The 21,579-nt window shown below is 57.0% G+C and overlaps 3 protein-coding genes across 3 annotated transcripts; 2 read left to right on the plus strand and 1 right to left on the minus strand.

Moving 5' to 3' along the window:
* Nucleotides 1–2,101: 2,101 nt before the first annotated feature.
* cyc17 (guanylyl and adenylyl cyclase family member) lies at nt 2,102–2,823 on the minus strand (the record flags this gene model as incomplete). The annotated part of the gene is made up of 2 exons (XM_002949470.1): nt 2,102–2,449; nt 2,626–2,823. Coding segments are annotated over 2 exons (546 nt in total), but the record flags the coding sequence as incomplete, so codon positions are not given.
* A 7,597-nt stretch (nt 2,824–10,420) lies between these two features.
* VOLCADRAFT_104310 (uncharacterized protein) lies at nt 10,421–14,373 on the plus strand (the record flags this gene model as incomplete). The annotated part of the gene is made up of 7 exons (XM_002949356.1): nt 10,421–10,541; nt 10,680–10,787; nt 11,383–11,472; nt 12,012–12,122; nt 12,474–12,915; nt 13,393–13,567; nt 13,756–14,373. The coding sequence occupies 7 exons, from the start codon at nt 10,421–10,423 to the stop codon at nt 13,951–13,953; spliced, it is 1,245 nt and encodes a 414-aa protein (XP_002949402.1). The 3' UTR covers nt 13,954–14,373.
* A 2,201-nt stretch (nt 14,374–16,574) lies between these two features.
* phV36 (extracellular matrix glycoprotein pherophorin-V36) lies at nt 16,575–20,484 on the plus strand (the record flags this gene model as incomplete). The annotated part of the gene is made up of 6 exons (XM_002949357.1): nt 16,575–16,624; nt 16,929–17,112; nt 17,706–18,493; nt 18,915–19,041; nt 19,397–19,671; nt 20,427–20,484. 6 exons carry the CDS (start codon nt 16,575–16,577, stop codon nt 20,482–20,484), a joined length of 1,482 nt encoding a protein of 493 aa, XP_002949403.1.
* Nucleotides 20,485–21,579: the final 1,095 nt, after the last annotated feature.

Here is a 21,579-nt window from a genome sequence, read left to right on the forward strand (position 1 = left end):
AAGCCGTGCCCCCAAAGCCTTCGGCCGAAGTCGCGACAAAATCCACCTGTACACGGGTCCTGCGTCCTGAGTCCTGAGTCCTGGTGCTAATCGATCTCCGCCTTTCCCGAAATTTTCCACAAGACAGTCCCGCACATACACAAATACGCATGCGCACGAGGAAGCATGAGACAGACACAGGATGCAACACAGCCCTCTCATGCGTCCCCTTCCTGTAGTAGCCAGGCCTTCATGCATGCAAACAGATTCACAGATGTACTACGTACGTACATACACGCATACATGGAGGTGTACAAAGTACGCACGCGCGTTCCGCTCTCGTTTTACGGTTTGCACGCATGAAACAAGAAGAGACCCACGGCCAACGTTCGCTTTCCTTCTCAATCCCAACCCCCCTCCGCACCCCCCAAAAACCAAAGTACCTAGGCACGCGCAGCAGCCACCAGCCACAGCACCCCCCTGCAATATAGCAGTATCCTCAAAAAACATACAACTACTCGACGATCCGGTAAAAACGACTCCAAGACGTCGACGTGCTCGGACTGGGTATGAAAGTAGTGTAAGAACGGAATTGAACTTACGAAAGCGCAGCCAAGAGCCCCCCAGATCAAGCACCAGCACCAGCACCAGCACCGCCGGCAGTGGCAGGCGCAAGAGCAGATAATGATGGCGGTGGTGGTGACCATGATGATGATGATGATGGTGATGATGATGATGATGATGATGATGACGACAACGATGCAGCTGCCATACCGTTGCGTAAAGGATGCACGCTACTACCACCACCACCACCACATCGTGCCAATCGTAACCACCATATCACAAGCAGCCAGCTCTGCCGCAACTCTAATATGACCCACAGACAGCGATCTTGGGGACAAGTGATCAAACAGCCCCGGAGAGGGTCACATCGAGGGGCCAGCCAGGAGTCACCTTTTGACCCTCCTACACTGCTGCACTCCCTAGGTCTCCGTCCGTCCGTCCGTACGTACGTCTGTCGGTCCGTCCGTCGGTGTCTTCAGGGCAATGCGCAACCCCTTTACTACCAAGTGATAAACCAACTGCAAAACACATCACCTCCCGAGCTATCTCGGAAAAGGAACGGACGCGCCGGGCTCAATGGGTTAGCCCACTGTCCCATCCCTCCGCCCACGGCACTCCGTACTTCAGGTTGCCGTGCCTGAGATTGAGTTTCACGCTTGGAAACCACCACCAGCACCAGTGCCAAGAAGAACAGGCGGCTGCTCTGTCGCCACCATGACCACGACCACGACCGACAACACAAGCATCGTGCCCCCACCACCTCCTCCTTCTCCTCCTCCTATTCCGCGCGCGCCGATAATTCGCCTCACCGTCACATCTCGTCCATAGGCCGCAGCACAAAGGTCTCCATAAGGCCCTTGCCCTTGGCCTGTAGCGCGACACGACACGACAGGGAGAGAGGGGGAGCTCAATAAACACACGGATATGGAAACAAGAGCAGAACTGTCCAGACCTCAAAACCCGGCGCGTGGCGGAGAGACGTGTGGTTGTGGAGGCAAGGAGGTGCAGGAGCAAGGAGGTGCAGCAAGGCAACAATATGGTTTGGAATGGAAGATGTATGCACTGATGTATGCAGCATGTAATCAAGGAAGAAGCCCGTTCCGTTCATCAATAAACTGCACAGAAACACTCCGCAAAGCCTGTGAGGGGAAGCCAAGGAGGAGCCAAGGAACAGAGTTCAGGATTCACGGTAGCGGTGCCCCGGTAGGCTCAGTAGGCTCAGGGTTCCTCCAGCCCCACGTTGCAATGCACTAACCCCACAAGGGAAGGAGCTCTGACAGTGAGAAATGGAAAGCAGATCTTCAATGCGCAGCACCGTAGAGCCGCAACAGTCGGCCGTTACCATGTTTGCCTATCGTCACCACCGGTGTTGCTACGGTTGGCGGTTAATCTTTGGGCCCTCAGTTCGGTGATTGAGAACGGGATTCACATTAGCCCTTCACTTCGGGAGCCCGTAAAAGCAAGCTCTGCAATGATGTGGCAGACACGTAGAGCGCGCAGCGCGAGAAATCGAGCGTATTGCCGAGAACTTCGTGGCTTCCATGCACAGCGTATGCAGTCATCCTTGTGTCAGGTACATCACCTCCTGGTGCTCCCGACTTGGGCCCCCCCCGCACCCGCCATTACCCCCGCTTTGCGGTAACCTCCTCACCTGCACGCCGCCGGTGGGCTCCCAGGGCTCATCCGGTACAAGATCGCGTGTGGCCTTGCTGACGTGTATTGCCCCCGGCACCCCCGTGCTTTCCATGCGGGAGGCGGTGTTGATGGTGTCGCCAAACAGACAGAACCGCGGCATGCGGGTGCCCACCACTCCGCTCATCGCGGGGCCGCTGTGGATACCCACACGCAGCCGTACAGGCTCGCCGCTGGTGGGAAGACGTACGGCACTGGCGGCGTGGAGGAGAGCCTATAGGAGAAGTGGGCAGGTGGGGATACGCGTTGGATAAAGACGTTGCATTGCCTTTGCGACTCTCACATGTCAAGCCCCGATTAATTAAAAGTGACGTAGCAATGGCACCCTCCTACCCGCAGCCCTCCTACCTTGGCAAACTGTACGGTACGGTGCGCATGGTATGGATCCACATCGTCCGACCGTACCGTCACTGCACCCGTCTCCTCGTCCACCTTCATAAGGCCCCCCGCCGCCACGTAGCAATCGCCGATGGTCTCCACCTTGTACACTCCGAACGCGTCCAGCATGGCGTCCAGGCGCGTGTAGAGGTCGTTGAGGAAGGACATGACGGTGGCGGGCTTCACGGAGTTGCACATGGTGGTGAAACCCTAGGGGGGAGATACACATCCACAGGCGGGATAGACACATGCGGAGAGAGGTGAGGGTCTGGTTATACCACGACGTTTCAGAAAAGAACCGATCGGTGGATGCAAATCCCGCGATATGCCCCCCCGGATACAACAGAGTCCCCCGTGGGCTGAGGCTGAGACCTCCTAGGGGCTCTTTCCCCTTCCCAGTGCAGTAGAGGTCATCGAGGGTGCAGTGGAACTCATCAGGGTAAAGAGCAGGGGGAGCTTCGTGCGGGTCTAGGTGCATACCTCTCCTTACCCGCTTCCTAAGAGAACACATCTCTTCACCCACACACACCGGTGCGACCACCGACCGACCTGGATGTCACAGAAGAGCAACGTGAGGGCGCTGTGGGAGGTGGCCAGGTGCAGAAACGTGTCACCCGTGATGTGCGGCACAGCACAGGGTACCGGCGCCGGCGGGGGGGAGCCCAGGTAGGGCGCTCTTTCTCCTGCTGCTGCTGTGGCTGCCGCCGCGGCCCTCTGCGCCCCACCAAACGCTGCTGCGGCTGCCGGCCCAATCTCGACCCAAGCCCCAGCTGCCGCCGCTGCGCCGATACTCCCACCACCAGCGCAACTGGGCCGCGTACCGCGGGCGACGGCCAAGGCGGTCCAGGGGGCGTCTTCCGCCTCCTGGGCCGCCTGGGCCGCCGTGGCAGCGATGTGTTGCAGGACTGCGGGAGGGAGGCCAACACACATGAGAATTTACATGGTGGAAACGTTCAATGAGAAAATGCGTTAGAGAGTTAGCAAAGCGGAAAAAAGAAACGAAACAACCAACAAGGCGCATGACAAAGAAGCCGTCAGTATGCGTGGCAGGTACAGGTAAATTGTCAAACTGTTCCAAGGGACAAGAGAGGCTTGGAACTTGATTCATGAAGAGAAACAACGGGCAGCGGGAAACGTTAGGGACATACGAAGGCCCGGGGAGGGGGTCAAAGTCGGGTTGGGCTTTCAAGGCTTTGGAATGCAGCTCGGGTAGCTTATGTAGGGTTATGTATGCAGGGTTGCGAGCCGGTCCTGGCCGGTGCTGGGATGCTTGGCTGGGAGTCGGGGCAAATCGACGGGGACGTGCACGCGCGTGCGTGCGTGTGTATGTGCGTGCGCATGTGTGTGCGTGCGCGTGTGTGTGTTTGTCTCTCTCCCAGTATGTGTCCATCTCACCGTGTGTCGGGAAAATGTTCTCCAGCAGGGAATGCTCCGCCTCCATTACGATAGCCACTTGCCGCTCAGCCCACACGCGAGCGGACACGTCGTTCTTCGGAACCGGTAGAAAGAGCGACAAGAGGCATAGAGCGACAGAGCGCGGGACAAAAAGGTTTAAGGGGAAGAAGGGTAACGGCATCGGAAAGCCGAGGCAGCGCGGCGGGAAGGGGGAAGACAAAGCGAACACAAGCAAAAGAAACACAAGAAGCATCGAGGGAGGGAGGGCGGAAGACAAGGGGGGTGCACAAAGCGGGAGAGGAGGCAAAAGGACACATGACAGCCGCTGCAAGACGTCACGGACGGAAGTCGGGATTGGGTTTCGGAAAGCAAAGCAAACGCATGGTATCGCGAAATTGGAGCGGCCTTGCTGCGGTTTCGGAGCGGTTTCCCACCTGGACCATCATGATGACAGGTGTCTTGAGGGTGGGGTGTGTAAACTTGCTCAGCCTGCACCCAGCACACACAGGCATCGAAGTTACACAAGGTTACACAAACTTGCGAGTTTGCATGAGTTTGCGATGCTGCCCCCCGTGGAGAAGAGGGCGAACCCGTAGTGGGCGAAGAAGGGAGGCAAACCCGCAGGGGTCAGCGGTACGATGGTAAGGCCCCAGGACAGTTTCGGTAGCGAATGGGGGGATTTAAGGCCAGGTAGGGACACGGGTGTGGAGCACCGCTTCCCTCCGAGGAAAGCGGAACGAAAGCGGGCTTACACTTACGTGACTTCGTACCAACGAGCATGGGGTGTAACATGCTGAGTCGCGGTATATTGCTCAGTGGTATGGCGCACTGCTCCTACCGCCGCCGCCGTTGATGGCCGGTCTTGGCCTGCCTTGCCTAAAGACTGCAGAGAGCTCAGTTGCAGGCTAGTCCTAGAGCCAGCGCCCGCAACCAGATTCCCACGCGCCGATACCCCGCCGTTCCAGTTCCCGCCAATGCTCGCGGCGGCGCTGGTCTGCGTATCCATGGGATCCGCATCCGTAGGCAACGCCGGTCCCGATGCGGTGCCGCAACTGCCGCCGGTCCCGCCGCTGCGCCGCGTATCCAGCAGCCGCTCCATGGCTGACACAGATAGCCTGGCTGGGGCGTTGTTCCCAAAGGTCAGCTCGTTGCCGCCGCCGCCGCCGCCGCCGCCGCCACCGCCGCCACCGCCAGGCCGAATCGCCGCGAGATGTGCAACGCGAGGCGTGCCCAGCGCCAGAGCTGCTGCCAGCACCGGGCTGCTGCTACGTTGGGAAGCGTTGGACAGGTCAAGGGGATCAGGCTTGGCCAGCGAGACTGCATTGCGTGAGCTCAGGTGCGAGCCGGTATCGCTGTTGGGGTGGCTGCCACTGCAGGCGCTACGCGGCGATGGCGGCTGCATGTTGCGGAACAGCACAGCCGTTTCCTCTTGCACGCCCTCGCTAAACGATGGCTGTTTCGGCTGCAGCTGCAGCACCGGAAGCCGCGGCAAGTTGGGCGGCGGCAGGTGCACCGGCAGGCTGACGCTGACGCCAAAGTGTGTGGGCAGTCCACGCGATCCGGAAAGGGGAAAGCTGCTCACCGTCGAGCCAGGCGACCTGTCCGCCTTGGGCCCGGTGTCGGCGGACTCTTGCCCCGCCACTGGCGCTGGTACCGTTGGCCTTGGCTCAATGCTGAGCACCTGTGAAGTTGATGATAGCCATGGTTCACCACCGACGCCCGCGACGACGTTAGCGCCGGTCAAGGCCCCAGCGCCGATGGCGTCCTGAATCGCATTACAGCCAATGCTGACAGTCTCGAGAAGGGCCCTGTTGCGCGTTGGCGAGCCGGCCCCAGACAGCGGCTGGCTTGCCGCCACGGTAAAAGCCATGTTCACCAAGCGGTGCATGGCGGAAGTGGATCGCGTGTTGACTGTGTTGTTGTTGATGTTGTTGGCGGAGGAGGGAAAGAGGAGGCCGGTCGAGTCGCCACGGCTGCCGACAGAGACCACATGTGATGTGTACGAAGCGCTGGCAACGCCGGGTCCCCGACTGTGCACACCGCTGTGGTGGGTCCCGGAGCCACCGTTGGTGCGTTCTGTATTACGGAGCACGGCACCGCTGGCGGCACGGCGACCGTAAGCGTCGTCGCCGGCAGCCAGGACTCCATAGGCAGGCAGAGCTCGGCAGGACGCGGCTGCGTCAGCGGTGCTGCCGCTGCCGTCGCAGCCGTCAGAGCCAGCGGCGGCGGCGGCAGCCGCCACCGCATCAGCTGTGTCCAGCAATACGGAAGAGCGGAGTTGGAGTCCGCAAGGCGACAGCGAGTTGGCGCGCCGGGCGGCCAATGCGCGGTGCGAGATGGAAATGTCCAGGGTCTGTGGCGCAGCGTGGCTGCGGTCGAATGCATTAGAAGCCGAGGAGCCGCCTGCGTTACTGTCGCCACACACGAGCAATATGCTGCTGCCGCGCCCACCGCCACCGGCGGCACGCCCAGCGGCTGCCATGCTGTTATCCTTGCTCGTTGCCTCGCTCACCAGCGACATTTGCGACAGTTGCTCCGTTCTGTTATCGTCCGTGTTGGCCTGCAGCCGCAAGTACTGGCGCTGCTGCTGTGGCCGCGGCACGGTTGAGATGGATGTGCTGGAAGTGAGCAGGACCGCAGCCGACATGTTCCGCCGCGGCAGCCTCCGTGAACGTCCCTTGACCAGCGTGCCCAGTGCGCTCATGTTCAGTCCCTCCGCCATCAACATCTGGTGGTGATGTGAGGGCGACTGACTACCAGGCCCTAAGAGCATTGCCGGACCTCCATCCCCATGGCCCAGCTCGGCCCCCGCTCGTGACAAGGTGCCCCCAGGACCCTTGAGCCGCCTTGCAGACGCAGCCGAGCGTCCTGCTGCGATGCCTTCCGCTCCCGGTGCCGGTGGCGTTGCGTCAAGACTCTTGGGCGCCTTCGCAATCCCCGCCGGCTTGGGACTCGCGTCCTTGGTGCAGCCGCCTCCTCCCAGCCAGTTAACGAGCCGCGTCGACGGCTCAGTGAAATACACCGACGCAGTTGGGGTGCTGCCAGTCATGCACGGTGGCGATGACGCATGCTGTGCTACCGCCAGCGCCTCCGTCAGTTTCCCCACACTCACGATTGGGCCGCCTGCCGACGTCAACGATGTCCTATCGCCGGTGCCGCCATCCCGCTGGAGCCGTTGTTGCGGATCTGGCGGCGCCGACGCCATCCCCGTGGTTGAACCCAGGGGTTCCACCAACTCAGCCGTGGCCTCGTCGTCGTCATGCTCAGGACAAGTGGTCTGGCCGCCATGCAGTCGCACCGCCCCATCGGACGGCAGGAAACCAAGGGAGCCCCAGGAGAGGCAGCCATTCGACCGAGCAGGCGTCAACACCAGGCCCCGTGTCGGCGATGACTTTAACGTTGTATCCAGATCGCGGCCGCTGCCGGTGACAGCATACTCGTCACGTGCGCCCCGAGTAAGGGATGAGCTTTGCCCCTCGGTGCAGGCGAGGCTGGCTTCCAACCCGCCGTTTTCCACAGCCACTGCTGCCGCCGTGGCCGCTGTGATGACGGTGGATACGGCGGCTTGAGTAGGAGGAGGCTCCATAGTTAAGTAGCTCAAGGGGGCGGCGCCGGCATCCCCCCGTGGAGCTGCGCTCAGCGCAACACCCACAGACACCGCCTCTGCTTGCATAGCAACGGGAACTTCCGAAACGGTTGTCTGTGACCGAGCGCGCCCAAAGGACCACCGCGGCGCTGATGATCCTCCGACTCTTGGGGTGTTAGTGTCCAAGCACATCGACACGTCCGATTCCAGTACGGCGGAGTCCGATTCGCCATAGTCGGGCACCGAAGGTTCATAGCTGGGAGAGAGCAGGCCGCTGCCGTGCTGCCGGCCGCCACTTGGTCGAGTCGTCGCAGGCACAACAGGGGAATCACGGCATGTCGATGGCACCACCGCCGCCGATGCCGCCGCTGATGCCGCCGCCGCAGTACCCCAGCGGCCCCAGCTGTCAGCATTACCTTCAGCGGCGGCAGCCGGCACCACCGTGGCTGGTGTGGTGCACCCAATTTGCATATGTCCCACCTGCCCTCGGCTGGGAAGGTAGCGGTAACAATTGGAGGCTGTGCTTGGGCTGTGCTGCGGGCCCCGGGAGCGCAGTGCGGCTAGAAGCGGCGGCGAGGGACTGTCAAAGCGGTCCACATATTCAGCGGCGCTGGGTTGCAGATGCATCACCTCCGTGGGCGGTATTTGCAAAAGCCCTACAAGTGACGGGACAGCGGAAAACGGCTAGGGCACTACGGCACGGAAACTAGACGAAAGAGAACCACAAAAGGAAAACGAGGGCGGAAAGCCCTTCCACTGTAGGACAGGAGACGTGTTCAGGCCAGCAAGCGCATCCGCACCACAGGATGGGGTCATGGTTTGCCTCAGCGGGAACAGATTGGGTGTGCATCTAGAACAGGATGCATAAGAAGGAGTAGTAGCAGCGGTGATAGGCTCAGCGGTCTAAAACGGCTTAGGAGGTGTGGGTTTGTTGGGCACGATGACCATATGATGTGGGTTCGTTGCAAACCGTGCGGAGCGCAAGAACGCGAGACTGGACTGTGGTCACTTCAGAACGGCCGCGGGAAATCTTCCGGTGGACACGACAAGGACCCGTCCCCATCCATAGGACAGGGCTCCCTCAGACTCACCCCGCCAAACCCCGACCTCCTCGAGGTCCTGCAGCGCTTCGGCGTAAGCATCCCTGTCCGAGGCGAAAATCACGGCAAGTGGTGAACACTTCCTTGCTCCAAATGCTGTGCTAGGAAACCCCGCGTTTGCTGATGATGTAAACTTGGCTCTATCGGCAGTCACCAGATCGCCCCAGAGCCGCCTGCGTAAAGCCGGGGTAATTATATGTGTTGCTTTCGAGAGGTGAGAGAAAAAACATGGAGATCTTGGTTGGCCGTTGTTACTGGGGCTCCAATCGACTTCAATGGGCTTGGCCATGTAACCTTTCACCTCCAACAAAAACTCACGTGGAGGCATCGTTCTGCAGTATAACAGCTGACTCGTTGCTTATGAGCGTAACCGGGTAGCGTAATTGGTTTAGGACCGCATAAAGGACTGCGGTGTCAACGCTTTGAGCAGCCGCTGCGTGGTCCGTGGTGTCTCGGAGTTCCTCTACAGTCGTCTGCGGCTTCCTTGCAAGGGCTCCTTCAGACTGTTTGGTAACACCAGCAGGAGGCGTTGGTGGCGATATTGGCTTTAGTGGTGCGTCCCCCGACGGCACACCAGCTGCCTTTGCTTCCAGATTCCTTCCTCCCCCAAGCTTCACAAATGCTTCCTCGACGCCTGGGACAGAACTGTTTTGCATGTCCAAGGCCCCACGGGGGGTTTCCTCATCCGTAGGAAGTGCATAGCGCCGCGGGCGTCGAAGACCACAAAGCCACATCCTCTTAGATGATCAATATATGCAGGACTTGGCAACAAAACTGCGCGAGCTTCAGCGCACAGTACTAGGAGTCCACTTCCGCGAGTTTCATATCGTTCGGACCCATCCTTAAATAGACTTTCTGTTATTTAAGTAACTCAGCATTATTCTCTTGGGCTCTGTATGCAAAAAGCAAGGGCTTCTTGTAGTACGTGTTCTGGGGGTGTTTTAGCTGTATAACTTCAGAGTTGATGTAAGGATGCATGTCGATACGCCGGTACTAGGTTGCTCATCATAACGTCAGGGAGTTACGAGGAAAACTGCTATTTGCATAGATTCATTCCCTGACCCTTTCGCGGATAGAATCAATAGTATGCCAGCTTGCCAGGGTATTATAAGCCCCATGGCCAATAACGAGTTATAGTTGACGGCTCAATGGGTCAAGTGGGGTCATTATCGAGTGCGAGTACGCTCACAGCTCCGGTGCGTCTTGCTTGGAAATCCAAGAACGTGAAACCTTAGCATGGGATGCGATATAACACGAAGCAGGTGCTAAGCAGTCTGTACCACCGTGCAGGGTCAGGCCGGTTGCACAACAACGGCGTACGGCTGTCACAGTACAGGAACGTCCTCCTGACTTTCCGCGGGCTATAAGGAGCAACCCCTTCTTGGACCCCACCCAATACGTCCAATGAACACTGCAAATTTCGCAACCTGGCGATCCTTCGGTCCATTTAAGCGCGTTAAAACGAATTTGGCATAGATATATGTTCTTTCCATGGTTTGTTGACGCAATGTCATCTTGCAAACAGGACTGAAAGAGAGCTGCATTGTTTCATCCAATAAAAAGCAAACATACATTCAGGACCGGCAAAGTCTTCATAAACGTTCCCCACACCTTGTTCCCGCTTAGCCGGCCGATCTCTGCCCTGAAATTTTTTAGAATCTCCATCTCAGCTGCAGCTCGCAAACAATCAATCGCCCAACTCGCCACATTCCATCATTCGAAGCCGATGCTTTTCCGCCTCAGCGGTGGTCGCCTGCTGGAATTCGCGACCTATGGCACACCCCTCGCGTCCTCCCGCTCCGCAAACCGCGACTGCATCAACATCGTGTACCACCACGGTTGGCCAAGTGGGTCGGGCTTTCACCGGGGCTAGTCACCTGCGTTCCTCTCCGATCACTTGCATCTCCCACTCCTTCCCCTTATCTCCGCGCGGCGCCTACCTCATCTGTCATTCCTGACGGGAACCCGCACTTCGCATCTTGCAGGCTGCCGGCACGAGGCGGCGATGCTGCAACCCCACGCTCTGCAGCTGGGGTTGCGGCTGCTGGCCATCAATCGCCCGGGTATCGGGCGAACCACTTTAGGCCGCCCGGGTAATTTAATGAACGAATACCGTATCTCAAACTTGCATGCATATGTTAATGTCGTTCGCGTGTAGTCGCAAGAAAGGCCGTTATTTAGTGAAAGAAAGAAAGTCATCAACAAGTCTTTCCTATTCAGCAGCTGGATTAAGGTCTATGCGCCGTACATGCCGTACATGGATGCGTAGCCATGTGTAGCGGTGGGTACATGGCAGTACAGTCCTGGCTCGTAGGTGCCGTACACTCTCATCCACCATCTACCTTAGCAGTTCGCCGGCAACTGCATAGTCGAGGTCGAGACTGCAGCACGTACGTAACTATGCACACATCTCCCGGCTAGCGCACTCTCGGCTACCTCCGTGCACCGCTCCCTATCTGTAAAATCACTGACCCAACGGGCTGTGACGGTTGTATCGGTTGGTCCCCGGGGGACGTGGAGGCTCCCGATAGCGCGTTTACCGGTGACAAGACCCGCCAGCGGCTACCTACCCGACAGAGTATCGACCCCACCTCGCCGTTGGGCACCCTTGTACCCCCAATCCCCCCACTCCCTTACTCATGGTACATACTCACGCATGGTGACACGCAAACAATGTACGAATGCCAGGTCCGTACAGCTTCCAGTCTATCGTGGACGATGTACGGCAGCTGCTAGATGGACTCGGTCTGGACAAGGTGGCCTTCATGGGGACGAGCGGTACGGCATGACGTCATATTCACAAAACCACACAGGAAAAGGCAGTAGGACGCAAGGAAAGGGGACCCGATCTGTGACTTCCTGTCTTCCTCTGTGTGCCGTACTGTACGGCATGTACTGCGCTCCTGGGATGCGCCGCGCTTAGGTGGGTCTTATCATCGTAATCTGGAGTCAGGCATCCCCTGTCTCTCCTGAGTCGCAACCCGCAGTGCGCCAGATGACAACTCTCCCTCCTCCTCTCCCACCTCCTTACCCACCTCCCTCCCTGCTTGCCCCCGCTCTTTATTGTTATTAGGGTCTAGTAAACTAGACCCTAATAACAATAAAGAGGAGGGCTGTCCCCTTCCCCCTTCCTCCCAGGTCACCGCTTGTAGTCTCCATCACATGACTCACAGCCTCCCTTCATTCGCCCGTCCTTGCCAAGTCGCCCTGCCTGTCTCTCTCTTTGCCCGCACCGAAACTCTTCTTCATGTATTCCTCCTCCTCCGCCACCTCCTCCTCCTGATGCTGCTCTTCCTCCATCTCCCCCCACTCCCAAGGGGGTGGGCCCTACGCCTGCGCATGTGCCTGTCTGCTGCCCGAACGCACCTCCGCGGTGGTTCTGATGGCCAGCATGGCTCCCACCCGGGGCACACCGGGACTGCTCCAGGGTGAGGTCGGGTGCTAGCGGGCCTGGGCCGGGAGGTCACGAGGTTAGGAGGGGGAGGCAAATGGGATGATGCTGAGGTGGCTGATGCAGCTAAAGTGTAATGAAGCCGGCAGGTGTTGTAGGATGAGGGAGGGGGAGACGGTGGGGATGGTGTTGCATACTTAGGGGATTGGGGGCAGGGAAAGATGTGGTTTTAGGGTGCATGGCCATCACGGGTAACAGAATACACACCGGGTTGGCTGTACCTGTTGCAAGGTGCGCTGGTCAAAAAAGCGCTTTTCGACGGGGTTCTCGTATCCCTGCCGGGTTGGGTGTGTGGGTGTCGTGTGGGCGTGCAACTGTGCACGTGCAGGCATGGGCCTTGGGAACCGGCTGGGGTTTCTAGCCATCAATCACGCGCCGGCATTGGTGGCTGCGACCCTGGGAGCCGGCACCGTGTTGCTGCGTCTCTCCGCGGCGATGGGTGTGGGCCCTATGGAGGTGGCGGAGCGACGGCGCCGCCGCGCCAGCGCTGGCCGCGGCCACCCTGATGACGTCATCATCAACGACGGAGAGGAGTACGACGGAGCCGCAGCCGCTGCGACTTCCGCGGCACCGGTGTCCTCGCCACCGTACGGACCTGATGGGAGGTCGGCGGCGGGGGAGGTGACGGCGCCGCCGCCGGCAGCGGCTGCTGGGACCCGTGATGGCAGTGGCGGCGGCGGCGGCGGTCGCCGCGCCGCCGCAGGAGCTGGGCTTTCCGCCGCCGTCAATTCGATGTTGCTGTATGCTGGGGGCTTCTCCGCCGCGGATAGGTGATGCCACCCGTCTGCCTGTCTCTCTGTCTATCTGTGTCGATTCGCCTGCCTTTATTCCTGTTTTCCTGCATATGTGGCTGGGGATTTAGTCAGCTCGTATGTTGTGATTTGCAGTAACCGTCGTGCTGCGTGGAATATGGTCGCAGTGAACTTCAACATTGAGCTCATCATTGGGCTTGCAAGCAGTTGTTCTGGACTCCCAACATTGCCTTCTGAATTCCGAACTACGGCAGCTGGTGCTTTGGACGAGGATGTCCGGAAGTTGTGCCCTTTCCTTGACACACATATTCCTTGCGTCATGTAATTAATTATATACACCCCTTCCTCTCCGTGATACTCCTTCCCCTCCTTTCCCCTCCTTTCCCCTCCTTTCCCCTCCCTCCCATCCACCACATTTCTTAAGTGACGTCCCATGTTATCCCCCTTCCTTCCATTCCCCCTCCTCTCCTCCCCCGCTCTCTCATAATCCCGCAGGGCAGCGGTAACTCGCGCGATGGCTCAGCGGCCCGAGCTCGCCAAGCTCATGTCCCGCTCGTTCGTGGAGGCGGCTGCTCAGGGACTGGGAGGGCTCTGGGAGGACATGAAGCTGACTTCCGAGCCGTGGAACCTGCCCCTGGAGCGAATCACGGTGCCTACTTTCATATGGCAGGTATGGCAATCTACACACTAGGTCTACTGCAATTTAAGCCTGCATAAGCCACCTGAAGCCTCCAGAAGTTAAAAAGCTTGCAGCCTGCACCAAGTTGCAGGTGGTCTGGTCCGTCCACCTAACTCACAGCAAGTGCCCACTTCCCACAAGCCCCCACGTGTGGGCCCGTCCGCGTTTCCACTCTCCAGGGCGACCAGGACCTTAATGTTACGGTGGGCATGGCCAGATACCTGCACGCCGCAATACCCGGGTCGCGGGGAACCCCCGGTGGCGGTAGGGGTGGCGGTTTGCGTATCGTGGAGGGCGCTGGACACCTTTCCCTGGGATTGCAGCATGGGGGGGAGGTGCTGCAGGAACTGACGAAGGAGCTGTCGGGGAGGGGGTGAACGCCGAGGAGGAAGGGGACGTGGGTTATAGGCGCGCTTGGGCGGCGGAAATGGGAGAAGGTAAAATCCTTGGGTTGTTAAGGATGGGATGAGGGTGAGGGCGAGAGCAAGAGAGGGAGCGGGGGCGGGGGAACCAGCTCGAGGACGAGGGTGCAGGGGGTTGCGGGTGTCGCGAGTGCAGGTGAACAGAGCGAGTGGGCGTCGAAGGCAACTGTTTGGGCAGGTGCTAGGAGAGGAGTCCGGAGGGTGCGAGGTAGGCTGTAGGTGACTCGTGTGTGAAAATGTGCATCTTTGTGTATCTTTCCATGACGGACGGGATGCGGGGGGATGTTAAGGCGGGTCGCTGTCGGGCGGGACCTATTCCCCGCTGCGTAACGCGCCGTAGACGTCAGCTGAAGTAAGCGCGGGTTAGGAATTGTGCAGCGTTATCGATTGATTGCGTACCGTTACTTGGGCGCTGCTGATGTGGTTGGAATGTGCAGCTGGCCTCGGCTGAGACAAATTTCACGCAATTTCAATAATTTTAAACAACTTGAACAATTTGAACGATTTGAACCACCTTGTGGCGGAAAAAAATAGGACCATTCGTTTCGGTCCAGTCCCGGGCCCTCTATGAAGATTTCCCACCACCACCACGTAACGCATCGGTTTTAGCAAAAGCGCAGCAGCTTGCAGCGGAAACCGATAAGGTTTCCTCTGCGTTAGGGTTGCACAGCGGTTGCCTCGGTTGTTGTTGTTGGTTGCTGTTGTTGTTGTACAGTGTACGAGGCCGGTTGGCCAGCTGTTTAGTGCTGTTTCATACGCATTAGGTCACTTGGCGAGTTTTCTGTCATATCTTCTTGAGACCGCCGTGTCACACGCTGCACCAAACTACGATCGGCCCCTTGGGCGCCTCAGTCTCGCAGCTGCGTCCGGGGGGGTCTTAACTCACTCAGCCCCATCCCCGTGCAAAGACGCACTCTTTTAATGTATGCTTGCAGACGATAGTCACGGTGGGATTTACACTTCCCGCGGTGTTTCTGTTTTAGCAGGACAGGATGCAATGCTGGACGTGTGACATAAGGAAATTGTTTCCGGTGCGCCCGCCACCTTATGGTAATCATCACCGCTCTGCGATACGTCGCAATAGATACCGTTACATCTTCCTGGACGTGGTCTGAACAGCTGGACGCGACAAAAGTAGTTTTAGAAGTCCACGCCGCAGGAATTGGCTCAAATCCTGAGCGACTGACGGAGCGACTGGGGTGCTAATAAAGAACGTAATGGACATGTTTGGCTCGGTCTGTCTCTGGGTTGCTGCTGCGATGTCACCAGGCGAGAAGAACGTAGTGGGCGTAAGGTAATGCACATTTATTAAAGAGCGCTTTCTTTTGCTTATGCAGGAGTGTACATATGGTACTGTTGCTGACAAGGCGAAAGAGTCGAAAGTGTTTATTTACCGCGCACGGCTCGCCTTTTTGGAAGGCGAATCGGTTAAAGCTGTAATCGACTTACTTATTTGGAACAATACATGGAGAGGTGCTTTATTCAGCGGGAGTCCTGACAAGGTTACATCTCGGCATCTCGAAGGAATGGCTTGCTAATGGGCATAAGCAGTCCCTTAATAGGCAATCGAATTCCCAAAACAAGCTACGCTTCCCTTGCCTATAACGTCCCATGCACATACAGCTGCCGCTACAGACAATAGAGTCCGTCTTCTTGAATGGAACTGAAGCGATGTGGAAGAGGTGCATGACTTGGGTTCTAGTGCTGGTTGGCAACAACAAAGCCTGTCGGCCGCACTTACCAGCTTTCACACAAACACGGCATTGAAGATATATCTTATTCCTTCTTTGCAAGGAACAGTATGCACCAATATCGTATCCAAACGGCGTATGGGAAGGAGGAAATCTGCGGGCAAGGGCACGCAAACTCGACGCAGGCCCTGTGCCACCTTGCATCCACAACCTTTCACTCTGTGCTGATGCAGCTAATTACTGCTTCGGCCCATCGCCAGGTTCCTAGGACGCTTTCATCGAGACGCGACGGGCACGGGTAGGCACGTGAATAGGGCAAGGACAGTTCCGACAAACAGCTGGTAATAGTTAAGCAGTTTTTTCAAGATGTGATTTTATGCAAGCGGAAATACCTGCTGGCTGCTGGAAGGTGCTGACATCCACATATCGTACTATAGCTCACTAAAAATGTGAAGAAAGGTTGAACCGAAATCAACCTTAGGCAATCAATTATAAGCAAAAACTTATAAATATACAAACGTGATCAGTATAAATTAAAGCGATGTTCCCTTGCAACCGTTGCCATGCCAAACTGCACACGTTACCTAAGCTGCAGATGCGTGTTACATTACACACTTCAAAGATAACACGCAGGAATCTTAAAATACTGTCCGCGCTGTGTGTTTCAATGTTGTAATTGTCATCTGCATCAGCCGTACGCGTCGACCAGCATTTATGGGAGCAATCTAATTGGGTATCGGGATCATTAGATCACACATAATATAGTTACTTTTGAAAAACCTCCAAACCCCCCTCTTACCTCGATCGGCGCTACCTGAGAACAGAGTCCCAACGTTGCCGGGGTTCAAAGCGGGACTAATTACTGCTGCACAAGGAGCAGACGCAATGATAAGAAACCACTTCCTGGCGCTAGCCCTTGTGGCGACTGTTATCGCGTAAGCTATCGCTGCGACAAGTGTTGCGCTCTCCGAACAACGGGGCCACTTTTATATTGTGGTAGCTCTGCATCGGGAATCCCAGAAGTACTAATAAATAATTTAATTAATGATAAATGCGAATGCGTAAACATCTGGCCTAACGACAGTCCTACAAGCTGTCGTGTGTTGTCCATACCAGTTGGCATTTACTTACGAATCAATTCTAAAACATTAAGGTCTTATTATGGCTACGGGACGGCCGTAACGGAAGTGTTCCGGCGTGACCTTTACGCATTTCGCTTCTTCCCTTGGCTTCGCGCAGGGTTGCCGATACTGCCACCATCAACAACTTTCCTTACGTATCATGCACAAAAAGGCCTGGGGCTTACAGCGTGGCTTCGACTGTGCGGATGCCGGACCCGAACACCTTTTGCTTTACAATTCAGGCCACCCCACCGACCGGTTGCACCTCCCGCTGCTGCAGCGCTGACCTTCGAAAAATACTCGTAAGCATCATTATATTATTGGATATTCTCCATCTAAGTTGCGTATGTGTTCAGAGCGTCCTTTCTAGCGCCCGCCAAGGTCCACCAAGCAAGTACTGCTCCTCGCCCATCTCCTCACTTTGCATTATGCTTTTGGATGGTTTTGCTCCTCACCACGGCCCTCAGCCGCACTACGTATCAAACTGATTTCGTGTGTTGGCCGCCTTTCTGTCCCCGACCGGCCGCTCAGCGGCCCTCGCTCTTTCAATACCGACGTCTTGGGCCTCCCTTCCGCTTCCACCACTTCCGTCACATCAAGCGGAAAGCCTAATGCACTGCTTTCGCCACCCGAGCAAACCTGTCCCTTGTCTCCTGAAAGGACTCGCCCTGTGCCTTGCTTCGCCCTGTGGTTTCAAGCTTCTCGCTTAATCATAACCCCCACCCATCCATCGCTGTGTTCGCTCCCACAAGCTGCGCCCATCCAGCGTCATCCAATCCGGCCCCCTTTCCCTCTCTCCTGATCTGACATCCGGGGCCCCAACCCCATCCAATATTCCGCCATGCCGAAACCCTCCCCCGCCCGCACCTTTTCCCCAAACCCCCCACGTGCACAGCTCGACGTGACGCCCGAGTGCATTGTGCACAACCCGAACATCCGCGCCACCTTGAATGGTGTTGCAACCAAAGTTGGCCCGGCCTTCGAGCCCGGAGTCAATGGACCTAACGGCACCTACGCGCTCCGCCTCACGCAGCTGGGCCTCAACATCACAACGGCCGCCGGGGCCGAGGTTTGCATTTCCCTGGGCCTCAACTCCCAGGGCGCCGGCTGCGTCACCATGCAGCAGCTCTGCAAGCCCCCTGTCGGTGCAGCTGCCGGGACCTGCTCCATTGCGATATTCGACAGCCAGAACGACTGCTGCCCCATCTCAGAAAGTGGGACATACGTGGCGCCACCGCCGCCACCGCCGTCGCTGCCGCCGGCAGTTGCGGTATCGGATCCTTGCCGGACCTGCGTGTCATTGGATCTTGTGGATTATGGTCGGAGTGTGTTCCCCGGGACTTTTCCGCCGGGCCTCTGCCAGCAATTGCTGGACCTGGTGTCAAGCGAAGTCGTGGCCGCCGACATCCCCCTGGCTGGTCTGCAGTTGACCAGCTGCACGGACAAGCTGATTCAAGCGTGTGGGCAGTTCCCCAGCGACGAAGTGGGCGCAAGCTACCAGGACGTACTTGAATTGCTCATGCACTTTTGGTACGGCACGCTGATCAACACCTGCAAGGCGTATTACAGGAACGATTATAGCGTCACCATGCGGATTGATGACGGACTGCCCTATAGTGGCTGCGTGACCGGCTTCGCCTTCGCTGCTTGCGACCCTGTGTCGCTTAACTGGCCCAAGTGCAGGTGGGATTGCCTGGTGCTGCGCTTTTCCTTGAATCCTTCGCCTGTTGCTGTTGCTGCTGTTGCTGCTGTTGCTGCTGTTGCTGCTGTTGCTGCTGTTGCTGCTGTTGCTGCTGTTGCTGCTGTTGCTGCTGTTGCTGCTGTTGCTGCTGTTGCTGCTGTTGCTGCTGTTGCTGCTGTTGCTGCTGTTGCTGCTGTTGCTGCTGTTGCTGCTGTTGCTGCTGTTGCTGCTGTTGCTGCTGTTGCTGCTGTTGCTGCTGTTGCTGCTGTTGCTGCTGTTGCTGCTGTTGCTGCTGCAACTGTTGTTGTTGCTGCTGCTGTGTCAGCTGCTGCTGCTCGTCCGCTGTGCTGCAATGCGGAGGTTGTCCGAGGACGTTGGACTTCCGATTCCACAAACCCGCACGCGATCCCTCCCCCCCCACAGCTGCAACACTGACCGCGGATCGACCCCCTTCTACGTCTCCCCATTCCTGAACACTATGCCTGGTCGTACGGAAAATACCACGTTGTACTGCTTCCAGCTTGCCGTACGTGAGCCGGCCTATCCACAGGTACGGCCCAAACCCTTGCTCATGCCTCTCACTTGCACTTGCAATGAAAGCGAGCCACGGATCACGATGACACACGGTGACTGAACGTCGTCTGGTAACTGTGGAAGGTGCAGCAATTAAGAATGTGCATAGCGTATCAGAGCCCATTACGCTTTCCGTGCGTAGAAGTCCCTCGCCTGAACTCCCCCAAATGCGCATGCATATCCTCTTCCATTACCGCTATAATCGAGCGATCGCACCGATCTTCCCTACCTGCCCCTTTTCCCCCTTCCCCTCCCCTCCCCACTGTTGTCCCACCTGTCGGCTGTGCCCTGTACACGTATGGCAATCGTTGAAAATATTTGTGAAAACGCAGGGCAAATGTGGTAAGACAACCTCCGTGCTCAAGGCCGAAATCCTGGCTGACGATGCGCGCCGCCGTAAGATCAGGGCCATCGGGTTGCTGCCGGCTGATGCGGTCAGCATGCGCTGGATCTCCACCAGCTGGGCGACCTCCGGAGAGGACACGCTCAAAGTCACACCCCTCAACTGGAGCAAAGACCAGGCTGACGGTGCCAAGATTTGCCTCGAGCTGAGCAGTGATTACGACATCGGCTCATTTTGCAAGACCCCCTCCAACGGAAGTTGCAAGTGGGTCGTTGGGCTCCTTGTAGTGTGCATGGCGGTGCAGTTAGTCCGCATGCATTCATGTCTGTGTGTGTCTGTGTGTGTGTCTGTGTGTCTGTGTGTGTGTGTGTGTCTGTGTGTGTCTGTATGTGTGTATGTGTGTATGTGTGTATGTGTGTGTATGTGTGTGTATGTGTGTGTATGTGTGTGTATGTGTGTGTATGTGTGTGTATGTGTGTGTATGTGTGTGTATGTGTGTGTATGTGTGTGTATGTGTGTGTATGTGTGTGTATGTGTGTGTATGTGTGTGTATGTGTCTGTGTCGTTTTGCGTTGTTGGCGGTGGGGCAGCGGACGAGGGATAGGGTGGCTGAGGGGTCAGCAACCAAGCAAGCATCCATCCATCCATCCATCCATCCATCCATCCATCCATCCATCCATCCATCCATCCATCCATCCATCCATCCATCCATCCATCCATCCATCCATCCATCCATCCATCCATCCATCCATCCATCCATCCATCCATCCATCCATCCATCCATCCATCCATCCATCCATCCATCCATCCATCCATCCATCCATCCATCCATCCATCCATCCATCCATCCATCCATCCATCCATCCATCCATCCATCCATCCATCCATCCATCCATCCATCCATCCATCCAGTCAATGTGTGCGGCCGAATGTTTCCATTCTTCTGCCTGCGTGCTATTCCCGTGCACCGCTAACTTTGACACCCTCATGTCCGTTGCTGGATCATCGCCTGCCTGCAGCATCATCTTGTTCGACGACTCCAAGGACTGCTGCCCCATGTTCGAGGCCTCCACCTAATCAGGCAGGCACAGCGGACAGCTACGTATCGCTGCAATGGAATCCTATACACCCACCCACCCACCTACCTACCTACCTACCTACCTACCTACCTACCTACCTACCTACCTACCTACCTACCTACCTACCTACCTACCTACCTACCTACCTACCTACCTACCTACCTACCTACCTACCTACCTACCTACCTACCTACCTACCTACCTACCTACCTACCTACCTACCTACCTACCTACCTACCTTCCTACCCATGCAACTGCTGACCAGGGGACCGTCACGCGTTATGCTTTCCCACGTAGATAACTGGTTGCCTTCTAATCGCTACCCTACTTGCGGCGCCCGACGCGTTTTTGCAATCCATTCATCCATGCATGCAGCCAGTTCGAGACCCTGAGTGTTTGTTTCCCTGTATCTATGTACATACGCGGTGCGCGGGTACTTCCTGCGTCCTCCCCGCAGCATTCTTCCTCTTCTTATTCTTCGTGCGCACAGCTACGTATATAAACCCCCGGAAAAGAGTCTGTCCACCCCCCCGCTGTTTATAACGCCCATGCGATGGCTAGCTACGCATGTAACCCGCTGGGCCGCTAGTTGGAAGCTCCCGAGTAGCCGCTTGCATTATTTCAAAATTGGGTCGTTCTCTTCACACGCTTCCACGCACCAAGCTGGTACGGTATTGGTGCGCTGATGAGCAGCTTGCGCAGGCCCATACATACGCCTCCGCCTTCGGTGCACGACGACACATGTAATGTCGATACACATCCGTTGCTGTATGTGGCTGTAGTATGTTTTGTGTCGTTCTACGCACATAAGAGTGTCACTAAGATTCTGCGACGTGTGCGTGTTCGCGCGTGTGAACCGGTGCTCTATGAATGTTGTTTTCACATAGCACACTCTTGCAATGAAGCTCTGAAGTGATGTGCTTGTTCATAAAGTGGATGGTGTATGGAGAGGGGTGCTTTATGCTTTTTGACGACTCAACGTAAACGATATAGACGAGAGTACATTAGCCAGCCACCCAGCCGCCGGCGAAGCGGGCCCTGTTCGTTTCCAATTGTTCTAGCCATATTTTCGTTGGCAAAGTTAAGGGTTTTG

Source organism: Volvox carteri (assembly GCF_000143455.1).
Source record: "Volvox carteri f. nagariensis unplaced genomic scaffold VOLCAscaffold_14, whole genome shotgun sequence".
Lineage (NCBI taxonomy): Eukaryota > Viridiplantae > Chlorophyta > Chlorophyceae > Chlamydomonadales > Volvocaceae > Volvox > Volvox carteri.